This window comes from Bubalus bubalis, chromosome X (genome assembly GCF_019923935.1).
Source record: "Bubalus bubalis isolate 160015118507 breed Murrah chromosome X, NDDB_SH_1, whole genome shotgun sequence".
NCBI classification, from domain to species: domain Eukaryota; kingdom Metazoa; phylum Chordata; class Mammalia; order Artiodactyla; family Bovidae; genus Bubalus; species Bubalus bubalis.
Window position 1 is genome coordinate 10,567,685 of NC_059181.1, and position 16,988 is coordinate 10,584,672.

General features: G+C 39.7%; 1 protein-coding gene across 7 annotated transcripts in view; it reads right to left on the reverse strand.

The window, feature by feature from the left end:
* The window catches only part of CTPS2 (CTP synthase 2), a 110,603-nt gene that overhangs the window by 2,321 nt on the left and 91,294 nt on the right, over positions 1 to 16,988 (reverse strand). For 5 of the 7 annotated variants that reach the window (XM_044937580.2, XM_044937578.2, XM_044937575.2 and 2 more), the window contains 2 exons: positions 14,798 to 14,942; positions 619 to 729 (listed from right to left, as the gene is read on the reverse strand). In XM_044937580.2, the coding sequence (XP_044793515.1) occupies positions 660 to 729; positions 14,798 to 14,942 (215 nt within the window). In that variant the 3' untranslated portion in view covers positions 619 to 659. Of the gene's footprint in view, positions 1 to 618; positions 730 to 14,793; positions 14,943 to 16,988 lie in introns of those variants that run through there. The other 2 variants (XM_044937579.2, XM_044937584.2) reach the window with 2 other exon arrangements.

Genomic DNA, 16,988 nt, shown 5'->3' on the forward strand with positions numbered 1-16,988 from the left:
AAAGCCAGCCAGGCTGCCACCTTCTCTAATAAAACCTCCAGGAGCTGTGAGGGATACAAGCTGCCCTTGGAAGCCAAGCCAGTCTCTGACATCTCCCTACAAAGAAAGAAAACACTATTTTATTTTCTACACATTCAAGGAAATCTGCTTTTTCATGAGTGACCTAGATCATGGGTCAACACACTGTGTTTGGAAATAAAGTTTTATTGGGACACAGCCCTGCCTATTTATGTGTGGATGTTCAAGCCTGCTCTCCATCTCCAATGCACTGCAGGGCCTGAAAAGCTGAAAACAGTTTCTGTCTGGCCCTTTACAGTACAAGTTTGCTGACCCCTCAGCTACACTCTTACAGCTCTAACCACTACAGCCTCCATGTATCCATTTATAGGTGCTCAGATATACTTATTCCTGGCCTCGTGCACATTCCTAACTGCTAGCTTTCTCAGGGGTGTTCCAGATTACTAGAAGCATAACCAGCTGTCAAGTTTGTTCTGCTCACTATGCCAGTCAAACAGGAGCAGCCTGGGATCCTGTGAGATGAGTCCTGTGATGCCCCCTTCTGCACCAAGATGACAGCTTGTCTATAAAACAAACAAGAACTTCAAGGTTCCATCTCACCCTCTCAGGTTGTCCTGGTGATTCCAAGTCATGGGTCAGTTTCAGCTGATTTCCAACTCAGCTAACCTTGGCTCTGAAAAGCTGTCATCACTGGCATCACTGTATCTGTCACTAGAGCAAAAGATGAACTGATTCAGCAAAATGTAAAAAATTTTGCACAATTATTCTATTTATGATCCCAAACACTTTCCATAATTACCCCCCACTCAGAGAAAATACTAAGGAATATTCTAATATTACTACCTAGTCACTCCAGGAAGACATTAATTCAACCATAACCAATGGTCTCCTTCTTTTGTCAGAGGAATTGATCACTTGCTTTTATTTTAAATTGGAAGTACTTTATTTAGAAAATTTATAAAAGCATTTCAGTTTAGACTGAAATGTATAACCTTCTGAAGACCACTAATACAGGCCAACAGCATGGAAGTTTTCCATTTCAATAAGCATTATCATAGGTCCAAGGGTTTGAGAAATAATTTGTACAATTTTGCTGTTTTCAAATTAGAAACTTTATGTGTTGCTCCAACTATGTCGAGTTACATGTAGTATTCAGTCTTGACATAGATGCCGCCATCTTGGGGTTTCTGTAGAAATAAAGCTTCTCCACGAGATAGGCCTACAATTGTACTTTGACTTGAAGCCACAGGCTCACTTTGGGGTTCCTTTTGCTTGGTTCCAAGTAAACCAGCAGGTTGATCAACCCCTCAAGAGTTCTACTGATCTATGAAGATGGCTTTGCCAGGACCTAAGTGCTTTATGCCTGAGCTACTCCTAGCCTTGGCCAAGGTTTTGCTGACTTATAGCAACAGAAGTTTGAATTCCATAAGAGTTCAAAATTCACTTTTTTTAAAAGAGAGGAGAGGAAGCAATTGGAGAAACCCTATGCTGACAGGCTAGAAAACAAAGATTTACGCTAAACATATTGAGTAAATATCAATAAATACATAAACAAAATCATAAGAGACAACCTCACTCTCCTCCCTGACTTCTGAACAAAATACTGAAAGGGGGAGGGTGGGGCTACAGTATGGTGAAGACAAAGAAAAAGCTCAAGAATGGCAGAAAAGACAAGATTTGTTAGATGAACAATCAAGTAGAAAATATCTCCTAGTTAGATTTTAATTCAGGAAAACCACTTCTACTGTTATCAAAGGGTTTTCAATAAAGAAAACACATAATAACCAAAGAATATTTTTTCAAAAAAAGAACCCAGAAAAGTTGATATATCCTTATCCATGCACTCTCACTATACAAACATAGAGTCCCTTCTGGTTCTCTGCAACAAAAGGGGATTTGGAAGATGCACTCAACTTCCTATGTGAGAAGAAATGAAGGTCAAGGACGTTCGAGTGACTCACCAGGCACACAGCTTGTTCAAGGTGGGGCCACAATCCCCATATCATGCTAACCCAGGCCACAAGTTCAAGTCTCAGCTGTGTGGTACAGCGGGCCCACAAGGTGTGTACCCTGATGCCACAAGTGAGAAGGTCCAAAGGGCCAAAGGAACTCCATTTTCTCAAGTAGTTCAAGCTTCCTTCCCTGCTGCTGAACTCGGGAAAGGGTGGGGTGGGCCTACATCTTACCCCTCACTCTCTTGGTTGTACTAGTTATTAGCTATGTACCTTCAGACTGGTCATTTGACCCCTTGAGAGTCCAGAAAAAATTAGTAAGGATACCTACACCTCCCCAAAATGCTATGAGGGCCAAAAGAGATTGCACAAATGCACTCTGAAACTACATAAAAATACAAGCCGTTGTGGTTATGAGGGTTATGTGTTTATAACATGATATTTCTCAAAAAGTCATGGAAATAAAAAGAAGCAGTGAAAACTGCAAAGCGTGTGGTTTTCCTGTACCAAGAGCAATTCCCTACCCACTTTAGCAAGTGGACTTGGGTGGGTCTAACCTAATGGCTCTCATTTCCTGTCTGCTGGCTATCGGCCCTAAACTGCCAATGCATCAACTATGGCACAGGGTAAGCCTAACAAAGGGAAGCTCCAAGGCAAATGACCGGGTTCACTCGTTTTTTCATATGTGTTCAGGGGCAGAGATAGAATGACCAAATAAACCACAACACTCAAGAACAGAATTCTCAAAATAAGCAATGCTGCTAAGCATGCTGATTTTATGGCAAGTCATGTGCCAGCAAAACACAAGTGCTAGAAACACAATTCTGCATGCAGAACAGCAACAGCTCCTGCAGATGTAATAAAATCTGTGCCATGTAAGACTTAGGGGTTCATTTTTGTTTCAAACAGAGTAGACTTAAGTCATAAGATATACTTCTCTGGGGATATTTTCACTTAGTTCATGACATCTCAGCTCTATCTTAAGACTAACCTATCTCTTTAAATAATCTCTGTACACACACACACACTTCTCAGTGGGGAGAGTTATTAGGTATTAGGCTCTTACATGTTAAATTTTTTGAAAGGCCACAGAATACGGAACTGTTCATGTGAGTCTTGTTACATTTGAGGAGCAAACAGTTTTAAACCTGCACTGTCCAATATGGCAGCCACAAGCCACAGTAGCTATCTGAATTTAAATCAACTACAACCAAATAAAATTTAAAATTCCATTCCTCATGTGTATACACTGAGTCATACTTCAAGTGCTCAACAGGCATGTGTGGTTGGTGACTGTGATACTGGACAGTGCAGATTTTCTTTTTAAGGTAAAAGCATTCTTTATTCCTAGTTTCAAATATTACACTTCTATGTTTAATATAAGAAACATATATATATATATCGGGCTTCCCCAGTGGCTCAGTGGTAAAGAATCTGCTTGCAACGCAGGAGACATAAGAGACATGGGTTCAATCCCTGGGTCAGGAAGATCCCCTGGACGAGAGCATGGCAACCCACTCCATATTCTTGCCTGGAGAAGCCCATGGACACTGGAGCCTGGCAGACTACAGTCCATAGGGTCACAAAGAGTTGGACATGACTGAAGCAACTTAGCACACAAATATATAAAAACTTTGCCAATGCTAGAATTAAAATAGAGCTAAGATTAAAATTGACATAATCATAAGGACAGTGCAGATTATAGAACATTTTCACCACTGCAAAAAAGTTCTATTGGATAGCACTGATTTAGAACAAATGAATAATGATTTTAGCAAAAACAAACCATAATCACCATGCAATGGTTCCCCTTGTCACTCACTAAGAAAGGTTTTTGTAAGGTCTGGCTATATACAGTCAAAATCACAGCAAATCTCCTTCATGCATGCAAGTACCCTCCAAATAATGGAAGTACACTTTTTTAAAAAGCTGTTTACTGTACTATTTCCAAGACAAAATCAAAATCACCAGCGGCAACACACAGGACTTGCCATCCTTCAACACTGGCTCAACTTACAAGACTTGACTGCCATGGTCTACATGTGGTTCTTTGACAAACGAAAGGCTTGTCATAGTCAGGTTTGTTTGTCAAAGACTCCTGGTTCCTAATAAAGTCCTAATAGAAGAAAACATATTCCAAGGCACCAGGGCAACGGTAGAGTACTGCCTCACACAGTCCACCTTCTTTGCTACCCTGAGGCAGCTGTTAAACCATTTCTTATTCGTTAACAGAAAGAGGGAGTTGGAATTAAAAAATTCTAATAGCATTCTTAAGATCCCCAGCATGCATAAATTCCTATAATACTTTATATCAAAATCCATTTCATGTGGAGAAAGCATGTTTTAAAACAGGTTGCCATGCACACAGTTTTCCCCAAAGCGTTGTTATCACTATACTTACTTCCTTCTCAAAGAGCCCCTGGAAGCCATAAAATATAAGAGCAACGGAATGAATAACTTAGTATGTTTTGAATGAGTCTTGCATTGAATAGTAAATGGTAGAACACAACCCTGGCAGGACATTAAAAGCACAGTAGTCTATATCAGTATTAACTCCATCCCTGGCTGACACCGCATCATCAGCGGGCAGTGAATCACGATCAATAAAGAGCACCTTTTCAGCAACATTTAATCCCTTAGGGAAGGCATACTCAAATGGTGCTTATCAGCAGTACTTTACAAGAAACAGTCTCAAGGTACAGTTTTGGAATCCAACAATAAGCAGGGGAGCTGTTTTTAAGATGTTTGAAAAAGCTGTTGAAAAAGAAAGCAAAAAAGAATCTTCTTTTCCAGTTCACTTTTGCTTGAAATGTAACATAGGGGGGAAAATAGTATTTTTATATCAGTTCAAAGTTTACAAAGCACCATCTCAACTGTTCTTCACAGCAACCCTAAAGGATGAACATCCTGAGGTTTAGGATTGGGGACTTGAAAAAAAATTACCCAGGAAGTGGCATATCCAGAAAATAAACCCATAGCACCTGCTCTGTTTGTCCACACTATCCCCACAAAAATAAAATATTTGCACCTTATATGGCAAGAATGGTCCCTGGCAACATCAACCATGCAGACCAAAAGTTAAAATAAAAAGCAAGGTGATTCCAAGTTTAAAACAGTGCTGGAAAATGCACATTAGATTCACACAGGAGAAAAGGAGTGTCTTACTCTCCTAGCCAAAGAGAAAGAATCACCCCAAGTGGGATAAGGATGCCTTAGAGGGAGAAATGTACACTCTAATCAGCAGAGAGGCCACGCCTACCTCTAATGGCCATCATCAGTAACCATTTGGGGAACCAGCATCCTAACAGGCTACAGATTACCTTCCACCAGATTGCCAGCAGAAGGTGGATTGAGAAGAGGAAAGCTGGAGGCATGAAGACCAGGTAGGAGGCTTTGCAGCAGGCAAGAGATTAATAATAATAGCACAATAATAATTCCCATTTAATTTCCTACCATAGACCAGGCACTGTGCTAAGTGCTTTCCATTTAGAAAAAAAATGCACTCTTCGTTACTACCTTGTAAAGTGGGTACTATTACCATCTCCTTTTTATAAAAACCATCTTAGCTGGGGGTCTGTATCTGAGGAGACTCTTAGAATATTGATGGATGGGAGGTTTCTGGGATATGAATACTGGGAAATGATGTTCCAATTGCTATGTGTGTGCACTTTTACAGGAAGTGAGTCCACAGCTTTCATCACTTTCTTGGAAGGTGATCCATCAACCCCAAAATGTAGAGAAGCATTAAGCTACCCGATAAGTCCCCCAGGACAGGGCATGTGTTCTTATTGGACTAGTCCTTGATTCTCTTGTGCCCAGCACCATGGCTGGGGTGGTGTGAGCTCCAGCACATGTGGTGCGTTGAGTAGATGCTAAAGCGTGCAGCCATCAACAGTAGGAGCATCATGAAACTTGGAAAACTGGGTATGAGGTGTTCAGTTCAAAAGATAAGCTTCTCTAATTAATAAAAACTGAGGTGATACTTTGAGAACATATGAATATCCCACTTTTCAAAACCTTTCATCTAACAGTTTTGGCATCCACTTATGATCCCTTTTTGACTCAGTTATTACATCAGGGGTGGCATCTACATTTTTTAAATTGGCCTTTTTTTTCCTGAGTATTATTTTGTAATTTTAAAAACATATAATGTGTTACAATCCAATTTTGTCATTACTGTTTTTTGTGTTCAAACTGTCCAAATGAGGCCAGCAGGAATCCTTTCAAGCTAGCTTCTTTGACCTTATACAAAATCTTCCCCTTGGTTTTTAAACTCTTCTTTCCTTTAAGTCCAGCAACACCTTCTGGCCTCATCCTGTACTTTTCTTGTCCCAGACTTGAAACCAACCATTTCTTCCATGAGCCCTAGTTCATTTCAGTAGGGGATGGTATTTTAGAAACTAAAATGGAGAAAAATGTTTCTTTACAAGAGACCTCTAGACAGTCACTATCTTAACCAGGTGTTAAACTCAGCACCATTCACTGTGTGACTAAAGAGGGAATATTATGTGCCGCACGTGCCTCCTGATGTGTCCTTATGAAGTCCGCAACATCCCCAGTGAACTATTCTTCCAAAAATGCCTAACCTGAATCAAATCAAGACAAAATATGAATCAAATTCTGGTCATTGCTACAACCGGCCTGGCCTCTTTATTTTAAAAGTCACAATATTGTAAAGTAATTATCCTCCAATTAAAATTAATTTTTTTTAAAAAGTCATTGTTATGAAGAACTGAAAAAGAGAGGGTGATTACCCAGGTTTAAAAAAACTAGGAAACATAACCAAATGAACCTCAAATTCATTACTGATTAAATTTTTTAATTTCAAAAAAGCTAAAGAGACACTTGGGGATAAATGGAGAAATTTTAATATGAACTGGATATTAAATGATGTCATGGAATTAACGTTAATTTTCTTAGGTGTGATCATGATACTGCAGTTATGTGAGACAATGTCTTCAATTTTAGGAAATGAATGATAAAGTATTTAGGAGTGAAGTGCTATGATGTTTGCAACTTATAAGTGCTTCTGAAATAAGTTTATACAGTGAGAAAGAGAGAGAAGCAAACATGGTAAAAAGGCAACAATTGATGAATCTAAGTGAAAGGTATACAAGTATTCACTGTACTATTCCTCCATCTTTTCTATAGGCTTGAAAGAATAAGAGAATTAAAAAAAAAAGAATTGGGAAAAATACACACACACACTCACTATTCTCGTTACAATCATGAAAGGAGTCATGTATGAGTATAAGCTAAAGACTGGAAGGAAAGACTCAAAAGTGAGGACAGTGACCTAGTTAGGTTTACAGGTTTATGGATCCTTTTTCCTATTTTCCAAATTTTTTCTAATGCCTCAGCTAAAAGTCAACAGAAAACAAAGCTTTCCCAGGCTTGAAGACAGCATATCACTTCAAAGGAAAAGCCCAGTAGTCACAGGACAGAAACCAGAGACAATGGTGAAGGAAATGAGTGCCTTCGCTCCCTGACTGCAGAGATTCAAAGAGAAACGTGAAGAGGAGCACACAAGGAATCAGGAAATAGAAAGCACTGACTGCACCTCTGTGCTTCCTTTAAGACCCTCTGATTAGAAAGTAGTTTCAACTCTTGAGTTTGGTCTGAAAGAATCAAGCAAATACAGTGCACCACGGAGTCAACTTTCCTCCCATTTCTATACCGGCCTGCCTTCCGTTTCAACTCAAATAGACGATTTCTCTGCACAAGAGATAGATTGTGTTGGGTGGAGACATGGAATCTAAGATTCTAAAACCTAGAATAAAATGCTACTCACATGTCTTAAGATTCTGCTTTTATATTTTAAAAACATGTTTTCCCAAACAGCTGCATTCCTGTGAACTGAATTCCATCTCGGTTCTTGCTTTCTGACACAGAACAAGCACTATCTAAGCAAGAGAGTTTTACTCTGACCTGACAAAGGAGCATGATAAATGCCAGCATCACCAAAACTGGAAGTCATTCCTGACCTCAGTGTGGAGTGACTGCACCTCAGGGCCTTGTAGGGCAGCCCCAGAGACACACAGGCTGAGAAACAACCTATGACTTTAGACTCTTATCCCTCTTCTCTTTCCAGTTGCTTAAAAATGGAATTCTGAAGCTGCAAGGACCTACTGTATAGCACAGGGAACTATATTCAATATGCTTTAATAAACCACAATAGAAAAGAAGATATTTATAAAACTGAACCATTTTTCTATACACCAGAAACTGAAACTAACACAACATTGTAAATCAACTATACTTCAATTTTTTTAAAAAAGTGGAATTCTGGACATAAATCATGTGCTTTGTTTCTACATACTGAAGAACTCACAATTATAAGAATCTTTGGATATTCTATTTCATATAAATCTCCTACAATTTTTTATTACAATTACATGAAGCAGTCTCATTCCATTACATCATACACCAGCAAAACCATGCAAATTTGTGGTTACTGTTTAAACACGGGACAAATTATACTTAGACACTAGGAGAGAGATATCAGCAAATAATTACAATGATTTATTTAATGGACCATAATTTCCCATTGGATTTCTTTATTCTAAAAATGGTTTATTGGACTTGTGCAAAAGAGTTAACACAATAGGCCTGAGGCTGACATCTTTAGAAGGGCCTGCTGCTAGGGAACTTGGCTTTCAGAATATTTTCTCCATTACTAACTGATAAGGTCATTTTTGGGGGCCTAGGCTGTTTGTACAGGCAATGTGATCATGGTGAACACTTGCTTTCCTCCTGGGAGCCTGGAATTTGGGTGGTTGCTAGGCAGAGAATGTCCATGTGACCAGTCTCCTATAGAAACTCTAAAGCCTGAGTGTCAAATGGGCTTCTCTGGGTGTAAACATCACACACTGCATTTGTACCGCTGGAGGGAGGGTGAGCTCTGCGTGACCTCTCACGGGAGGGAGAGAGCATAGGAAAGCTGCAGATAGATTTCTCCAGGCTCTACTTACACCTCTTTCCCTGCCTGAGCAAGCTGTGTATGCTTATTCTGTCACTGAAATGAATTTTAGCCATGAGTACAACTATATTCAGTTCAGTTCAGTTCAGTCGCTCAGCTGTGTCTGACTCTTTGCGACCCCATGAATCACAGCATGCCAGGCCTCCCTGTCCATCACCAACTCCCGGAGTTCACTCAAACTCATGTGCATCGAGTTGGTGATACCATCCAGCCATCTCATCCTCTGTCGTCCCCTTCTCCTCCTGCCCCCAATCCCTCCCAGCATCAGGGTCTTTTCCAATGAGTCAACTCTTCGCATGAGGTGGCCAAAGTATTGGAGTTTCAGCCTCAGCGTCAGTCCTTCCAATGAACACCGAGGGCTGGTTTCCTTTAGGATGGACTGGTTGGATCTCCTTGCAGTCCAAGGGACTCACAAGAGTCTTCTCCAACACCACAGCTATATTCAGATTGCTCCTAATCAATCATTAAATGTGTGGGTGGTCTTAGAGAATCCTCCAAACAAGATTTAGTTTGATTTTTTTTATATATTTTATTTTTTAACTTTACAATATTGTATTGGTTTTGCCATATATCAACATGAATCCGCCACAGGTATACACGTGTTCCCCATCCTGAACCCTCCTCCCTCCTCCCTCCCTGAGTCGCCAGTTCAGGTTCGATGCACGATTTAGTTTGATTTTGCAAGTACTTTTGAGTAGCTTATGCAAACCTAAAAAAATAATATCCTAAAACCATTATGCCTCTTGAACAGACTCCCACAAGTCTAAAACTGGGTGGACCTGGTCTTCATAACTGCTACCATTCTAGAAGATACCAGAGTAGCTAAGAGTTCAGCTCACCAGCTCGAGATCCCAAAGTAATATTCTTATTGCAGTAAAATATAAACACAGTAAAACATAAAGGTGCTCCACATGGCAGAAAGCAAAAGTTAGAGCCCAGGTGTATTTGCTCAAAGCCAAAGATTTTTACATTGTGGGTTTTTCAAGACATCGGCGGCACATATGCCATACATTTAAATAATATCAGCCAATTTCTGGGAAAGGAAGCCATTATTCTAGTGTTCAAATTTCTTGTCACATTTGTTTAGGATTGATTACAGACAGTAATCTTGTTTGACAGAAATACAGTCCCAACTCAGCTCACATTAGAGCCTGGCTACCAAAGCACTTACTTGCTTTTCAATGCTCACTAACACCATGGATCTGGGCAGGGAGGAGCTAAGTGCAAGGTTCCTTTGGAATCCTAGTGTCTGCCACTGGATTAAGTCATGGGCACCATTCTTAATCAGAAAGTCCCCTGCAAGGTGTCAAGATTAGACAAGACTGTATCCTCCCGGGGTATATTTAGTATAGTAGGGGATATATCCTCCCCTACATTTAGTACTGTAATGGGAGTAAACAACCACTGCATACTGGGTAGCCAGAGAGATGAAGATAAATAAGATGCTGGCTTCTCTTAAGGAATGCACCAATTGGTGGCTGATACACAGGAATTCTCTGATCACCGTGGAAGCCTGCTAGTCAGCTGTGATTACAATCTCAGCATCAGAGTCTTTTTAAGAGACACAGCATCTTGCTCAGGAGTTGCTAGCAAGCAGTCACTTTTCTTAGAAACTACCAGTGAACTTTACCCAGAGACTACCAGCCCCCAGGTGGGAACTGACAGGCCAGCCAGTACAGAGGTGGGCAAGCCACACAAACCAGATGTCATTTATATATTAGTTGATACTTGCAAATAACCATATAGTTATATGTGAACAATTATGCACGTGTTGTTTCTCCCAGCCATCTAACTTGTTCCACTGTCATCCTCCTTTCACGTGTGAGCACCTGAAACAATGGAGAAAACAGAGTGGCAGGGAAGGGTCAGAGCATTTACGCAACAGGGACCACATTGGAATATCCAATCTGCTGTGTAAGCTGTGCAGCGTCACAGCACAGGAAACGCATCTTCATATACAGTCTCATGCAGAACCAAGCCATGGGAGCCAGGACAAGTGGAGCTGAAGCTTCACTGAAGCAGGGAAGTGCCTGGAACCACCCACCCCAGGCCACTCCTCAGAGCAGCCTGGATTCCAGCTCCACAGGGCACGGTGTGAAAACCACTGCACTGGTTCAAGAGTGCAGGGAGTGATTATTAATTCATTAACAGGTCCAACGTTCAAAATATGTAAAGCTGTTCCCATCTGAACACACAGTTAAAGGAAATTCTAGCGAACTGTGAGGCTCTCCTAGCAGGTAATACTCCAAAGAGCAGGCTCATGTAACAAAGTACACGCAGACACACCATGCCACAATCCTTTGTTCAGTCACTAAGTTATGTCCGATTCTTTGCGATCCCATGGACTGCAGCACACCAGGCGTCCCTATCCTTCACTATCTTCTGGAGTTTGCTCAAACTCATGTCCATTGAGTCGATGATACCATCCAACCATTTCATTCCTTGTCACCTCCTTCTCCTCCTGCCCTCAATCTTTCCCAGCATCCAGGTCTTTTCCAATGAATCAGCTCTTCACATCAGGTGGCCAAAGTATTGGAGGTCCAGCTTCAGCTTCAGCATCAGTCCTTCCAATGAATATTCAGGATTCAGTTTCTTTAGGATTGACTGGTTACATCTTCTTGCTGTCCAAGGAACTCTCAAGAGTCTTCTCCAGCACTACAATTCGAAAGCATCAATTCTTCAGCACTCAGCCTTCTTCATGATCCAACTCTCACATCCATACATGACTACTAGAAAAACCATAGTTTTAACTATACGGACCTTGTTGGAAAAGTGAAGTCTCTGCTTTTTAATATGCTGTCTAGGTTTGCCATAGCTTTTCTTCCAAGGAGCAAGCATCTTTTAAGCCATTCATATGGCTTCAGTCACCATCTGTGGTGATTTTGGAGCCCAAGAAAATAAAGTCTGTTACTGTTTCCATTTTTCCCCATCTATTTGCCATGAAGTGACGGGACCGAATGCCATGATCTTAGTTTTCTGAATGCTGAGTTTTAAGCCAGCTTTTCCACTCTTCTCTTTCACCTTCTTCAAAAGGCTCTTTAGTTCCTCTTCACTTTCTGCCATAAGGGTGGTGTCATCTGCATATTGAGGTTATTGATACTTCTCCTGGCCATCTTGATTCCAGCTTCGGATTCATCTAGCCTAGCATTTTGCATGATGTACTCCGCATATAAGTTAAATAAGCAGGTTGACAATGTAGAGCCCTGACATACTCCTTTCCCAATTTTGAACCAGTCTGTTGTTCCATGTCCAGTTCTAACTGTTGCTTCTGGACCTGCATACAGATTTCTCAGGAGACAGGTAAGATGGTCTGGTATTCCCATCTCTTTAAGAAATTTCCACAGTCCTGGCAGTCCTCAAACGCAGTATCACAAGACTCATTTGCTACAATGAGTGTCCACAATGGTAACTTCTAAACAAGATATATCCGGTTATTGTGGTAGTAACCCCTACCTAAGCACATGATTCTGGCCAGTTCCTTTCACTTTTAAAGTTATTACATATGATATTCTTAGATGAGAAGAAGTAAAGATGTAAAATCTCACCAAACTAGTATTTAAATTGTAAAGAAATTTTAATGAAATTTAATGAAAATTAAATTTTAATGAATTTTAACAAAAATCCCTGAGGGATTTTTAAATTCAAATTAGACTTTTAAAATCATTGTACAGGTCCTCCAGAAGAAGAGGTAAACACATTTTTAAAAATATTAAATAATAAGAGTAGGGTACATAAGGGCTCAACTTACAATAATGCTATCACAATGAAAAGGGTGGTAAGGATTCAGAAAAAAGAGATGAAATCACCAGTGGAACAAAACAGAAATCCCTGAAACAAATCTAAATTACTTAATTGGTGAGGGTGGAGTGGTGTCAAGGGGACAGAGATCCCTACCTCATATACCACACCAAAAATAAAGTCCATATATATTACATATTGAAATTATAAAACTGAAACTATATCAGTCTCCCAAGGCAATAGAAATAAAAACAAAAATAAATAAATGGGACCTAATCAAAATTACAAGCTTTTGCACAGCAAAGGAAATTATTTTTAAAAAAAGAAAGAAAAGACAAGCTACAGAATGGGAGAAAATATTTGCAAATGATGTGAAAGACAAGGGCTTAATCTACAAAATATACAAACAGCTCATGCAACAACAACAACAAAAACCAACTGAAAAATGGACAGAAGACCTTGACAGACATTTCTCCAAACAAGACCTACAGATGGTCAACAGGTACATGAAATGATGTTCAACATCACCGATTATTAGAGAAATGCAAATCAAAACTACAATGAGGTATCGCCTCACACCAGTCAGAATGGCCATCATTTAAAAGTCTACAAACAACAAATGCTAGAGAGGGTGTGGGGGAAAGGGAACCCTCCTACACTGTTGGTGGAAATGTAAATTGGTGCAGCCTCTGTGGAAAACAGTATGGAGGTTCCTCAGAAAACTAAAAAATAGAATTACCTTATGATACAGCAAGCCTACTCCTGGGCATATACCTGGGCAAAGCTATAATTCAAAAAGATACCTGCACACCAGTGTTCATAGCAGCATTGTTCCCAATAGCCAAGATATAAATACAACCTAAATGTCCATCGACAGATGAATGGATAAAGAAGATGTGGTACATACATACAATGGAATACTACTCAGTCATAAAAAAGAATGAAATAATGCCATTTGCAGCAACATGGAGGTTGCAGCAGACCTAGAGATTATCATAATAAGTGAAGTAAGTCAGAAAGAGAAGCACAAATACAATATGATACCACTTATACATAGAATCTAAAATATGCCACAAATGAACCTATCTCCAAAACAGAAACAGACTCACAGACACAGAGAATGGACTTATGGTTGCCAAGGGCGAGGGGGGAAGGGAGAGGGATAGACCGGGAGTTTGGGATTAGTAGACACAAAATATTACATTTAGAGTAGATAACCAACAAGGGCCTAATATATAGCACAGGGAACTATATCTAATTTCCTGGGACAAACCATAATGGAAAAGAATATTTTAAAAAGAATATATATATATATATATATATATATATATGTATAACTGAGTCACTTAGTGTTTAGCCGAAATCAGCACAACACTGTAAATCAACTATACTTTAAAATTTTTTCCTCTGAAACTATAAAAGTGCTAGTGGAAAACAAATGGGTAATTATATAATAATCTTTTGACAGGGAAAGAGTTTAGGCATGATACTAAAGACTTAATCCACCAAAGTAAAAGATCTGACCACGTTTAAAGAAAACATAAATAAGGACCACATAAAGTCTTTATTTAAAGTTCTTTAGTGAAAATAAAAACTAAAATGAACCTAACAAAAACTAATGAAAACCATTAACAACTTAAAAACAAAACCACTCTGAAAAAGTATGTGTAATCAAACAAAGGATTAATGTCCTTTATATATAAAGAGCTTACTAATGATCAAGAAAAAGGATAATAGCAAAAGGAAAATTAGGGCAAAAGATATGAACAGGGTATTAATAAAACAAAAAAGCCAATAAACATATAAAACATTCATGTACATATATTACTCAGAAAGTCAACAAAAGAAAATCCCTTTTTTCACCTACCAAAATGACAAATATGTTTAAAATAATACTCAGCATCAGCATGATTTGGAAAACTGATATATTACTCTTATAGATGTGATTAAATCACTTTCATTCAGAGAAAAATGTATGCTTATTAAGAGGGGAAAAAATGACTCTCCACTTTAAAAAATAAATCCTACAATGATATTAAATTTTATGAGAAGCCTACAATGTTGATAACTGTATCTTGAGTCACTGCTAAGGACACAGTAAGCTGGTTACCTTGAAGACAGCTTGCATCCCTGTAGGAGGTAGGCATTCAGATTCCCAGTTGCCGCAAGTAACAGCCCCAGGTATGGAGGGGAAGGCTTCATTGGCCTAGAAGAAAACTCGGGATGGAACTGGACACCAACAAAATAGGGGTGATCTGAAATGAGAATAATTATAATGCAATTGAAGCTGATAAATCTGACAACCAGCCTTAAAATCTTATGTTTAAATAAGAGTACTCATTAAATGGTAAGATTTAACTTGTTACCTATATCATAGCCAGATATTTTCATGATCCAACTTGGCAGTAGAATTTCAAATTGTAAAACACATCTCGCTAACAAGAGATTCAGCATTTTATTTGTGGAAGGTATTAGATCGAGCAAAGTTAAGCAAAAGTTTTTGAATGGGAAGATGATCTGCTATCTAGGCCCTTCCAAGACTTGCAATGGTTCTATTTCCATGGGTGGGGTCCAGGGCAGGCTACCCCAAAGTATGTCTCAATGACATACTGATTATTTTGAATTAAAATTACTTAAGATTGAGCTGATGTAAGAGGGACACTTTGACACACACTCCACCCAGTCTCCCTAAAAGCAGGAAATAAACCTCTCACGTGAAAGGTACACTCTCAACATATGGAGGTGGAAGGACATCCTTATCACTAGAGACACGGAATCTGGGCAGAGAAGCCTAAATAAACACATTTTGTGACTTCTTTAATTTAGTAGCCAAGCTCAAATTTCATTTAGATTCTTCACTAATTAAGCACTCAAAGCCTAAGTTTCTTTGTCCTGTTAATTCCTCATATATTTATTGTTTCTGTGTATAAAACATACAAAACCTACCTACTTTCTCCACTTTTTAGGTTCCATTTCTAAAAGACCTCCGATTGTACAATTTTTTCTTTTTCTCCTGTTTATCTGTCTTGCATCAATTTTATTATTAGTCCAGTCACAAGAACTCAAGAGGGTAGAGGGGAAAGGTCCCCTCCCTCAACAGCCTGATATCCTCATTCGTCAGGCTAACTGTAAGTCACTTTCAGATGGTTCAGGCCATTTCCTACAAGTTCTCCTTTCCCAAGGGATGGGTCCCCTGGGAAAGAGGCAGGTATAACTGCTTTTCTAGTCACAGCTCTGGGCTGGATATTAATCACAGACAGCACCATGAAGCTGATCAGGCACTCATATTTCAGCTATTTCAATTTATCTTCCCCTTCATGAATCACAGCCTTGTCGTGGCAAAGGGGCTTGCCTAACTCAATGAAGCTATGAGCCATGCCCTGTAGGGCCACCTAAGACGGACAGGTCATAGTCAGACTTCTGATAAAATGTGGTCCACTGGAGAAGGAAATGGCAAACCACTCCAGTATTCTTGCCACAATAAGCCCATGAATAGTATGAAAAAGTAAAAAGATATGACACCTCAAGATGGCACCCACCCCAGGTCAGAAGATGTCCAATATGCTACTAGGGAAGAGTGGAGGGCAATTACTAGTAGCTCCAGAAAGAATGAAGTGGTTGGGCCAAAGCAGAAACAATGCTCAGTTGTGGATGTATCTGGTGGTGAAAGTAAACTATGATGCTGTAAGGAACAATATTGCATAAGAACCTGGAATGTTAGGTCCATGAATCAAGGTAAATTGGACATGGTCAAGTAGGAGATGGCAAGAATGAATATCGACATCTTAGGAATCCATGAACTAAAATGTATGGGAATAGGCGAATTTAATTCAGATGACATGCATGGATGTGAGAGTTAGACTATAAAGAAAGCTGAGCACCGAAGAATTGATGCTTTTGAACTGTAGTGTTGGAGAAGACTCTTGAGAGTCCCTTGGACAGCAAGGAGATCCAACCAGTCCATCCTAAAGGAAATCAGTCCTGAATATTCATTGGAAGGACTGATGCTGAAGCTGCAATTCCAATACTTTGGCCACCTGATGCAAAGAACTGACTCATTTGAAAAGACCCTGATGCTGGGAAAGATTGAGGACAGGAGGAGAAGGGAACGACAGAGGATGAGATGGATGGATGGCATCACCGACTCAATGGACATGGGTTTGGGTGGACTCTGGGAGTTGGCGATGGACAGGGAGGTCTGGTGTGCTGCGGCTCATGGGGTCGCAAAGAGTCGGACATGACTGAGTGACTGAACTGAACTGAACTGAACTGAATGGAGAAACAGACATAGAGAACAGATT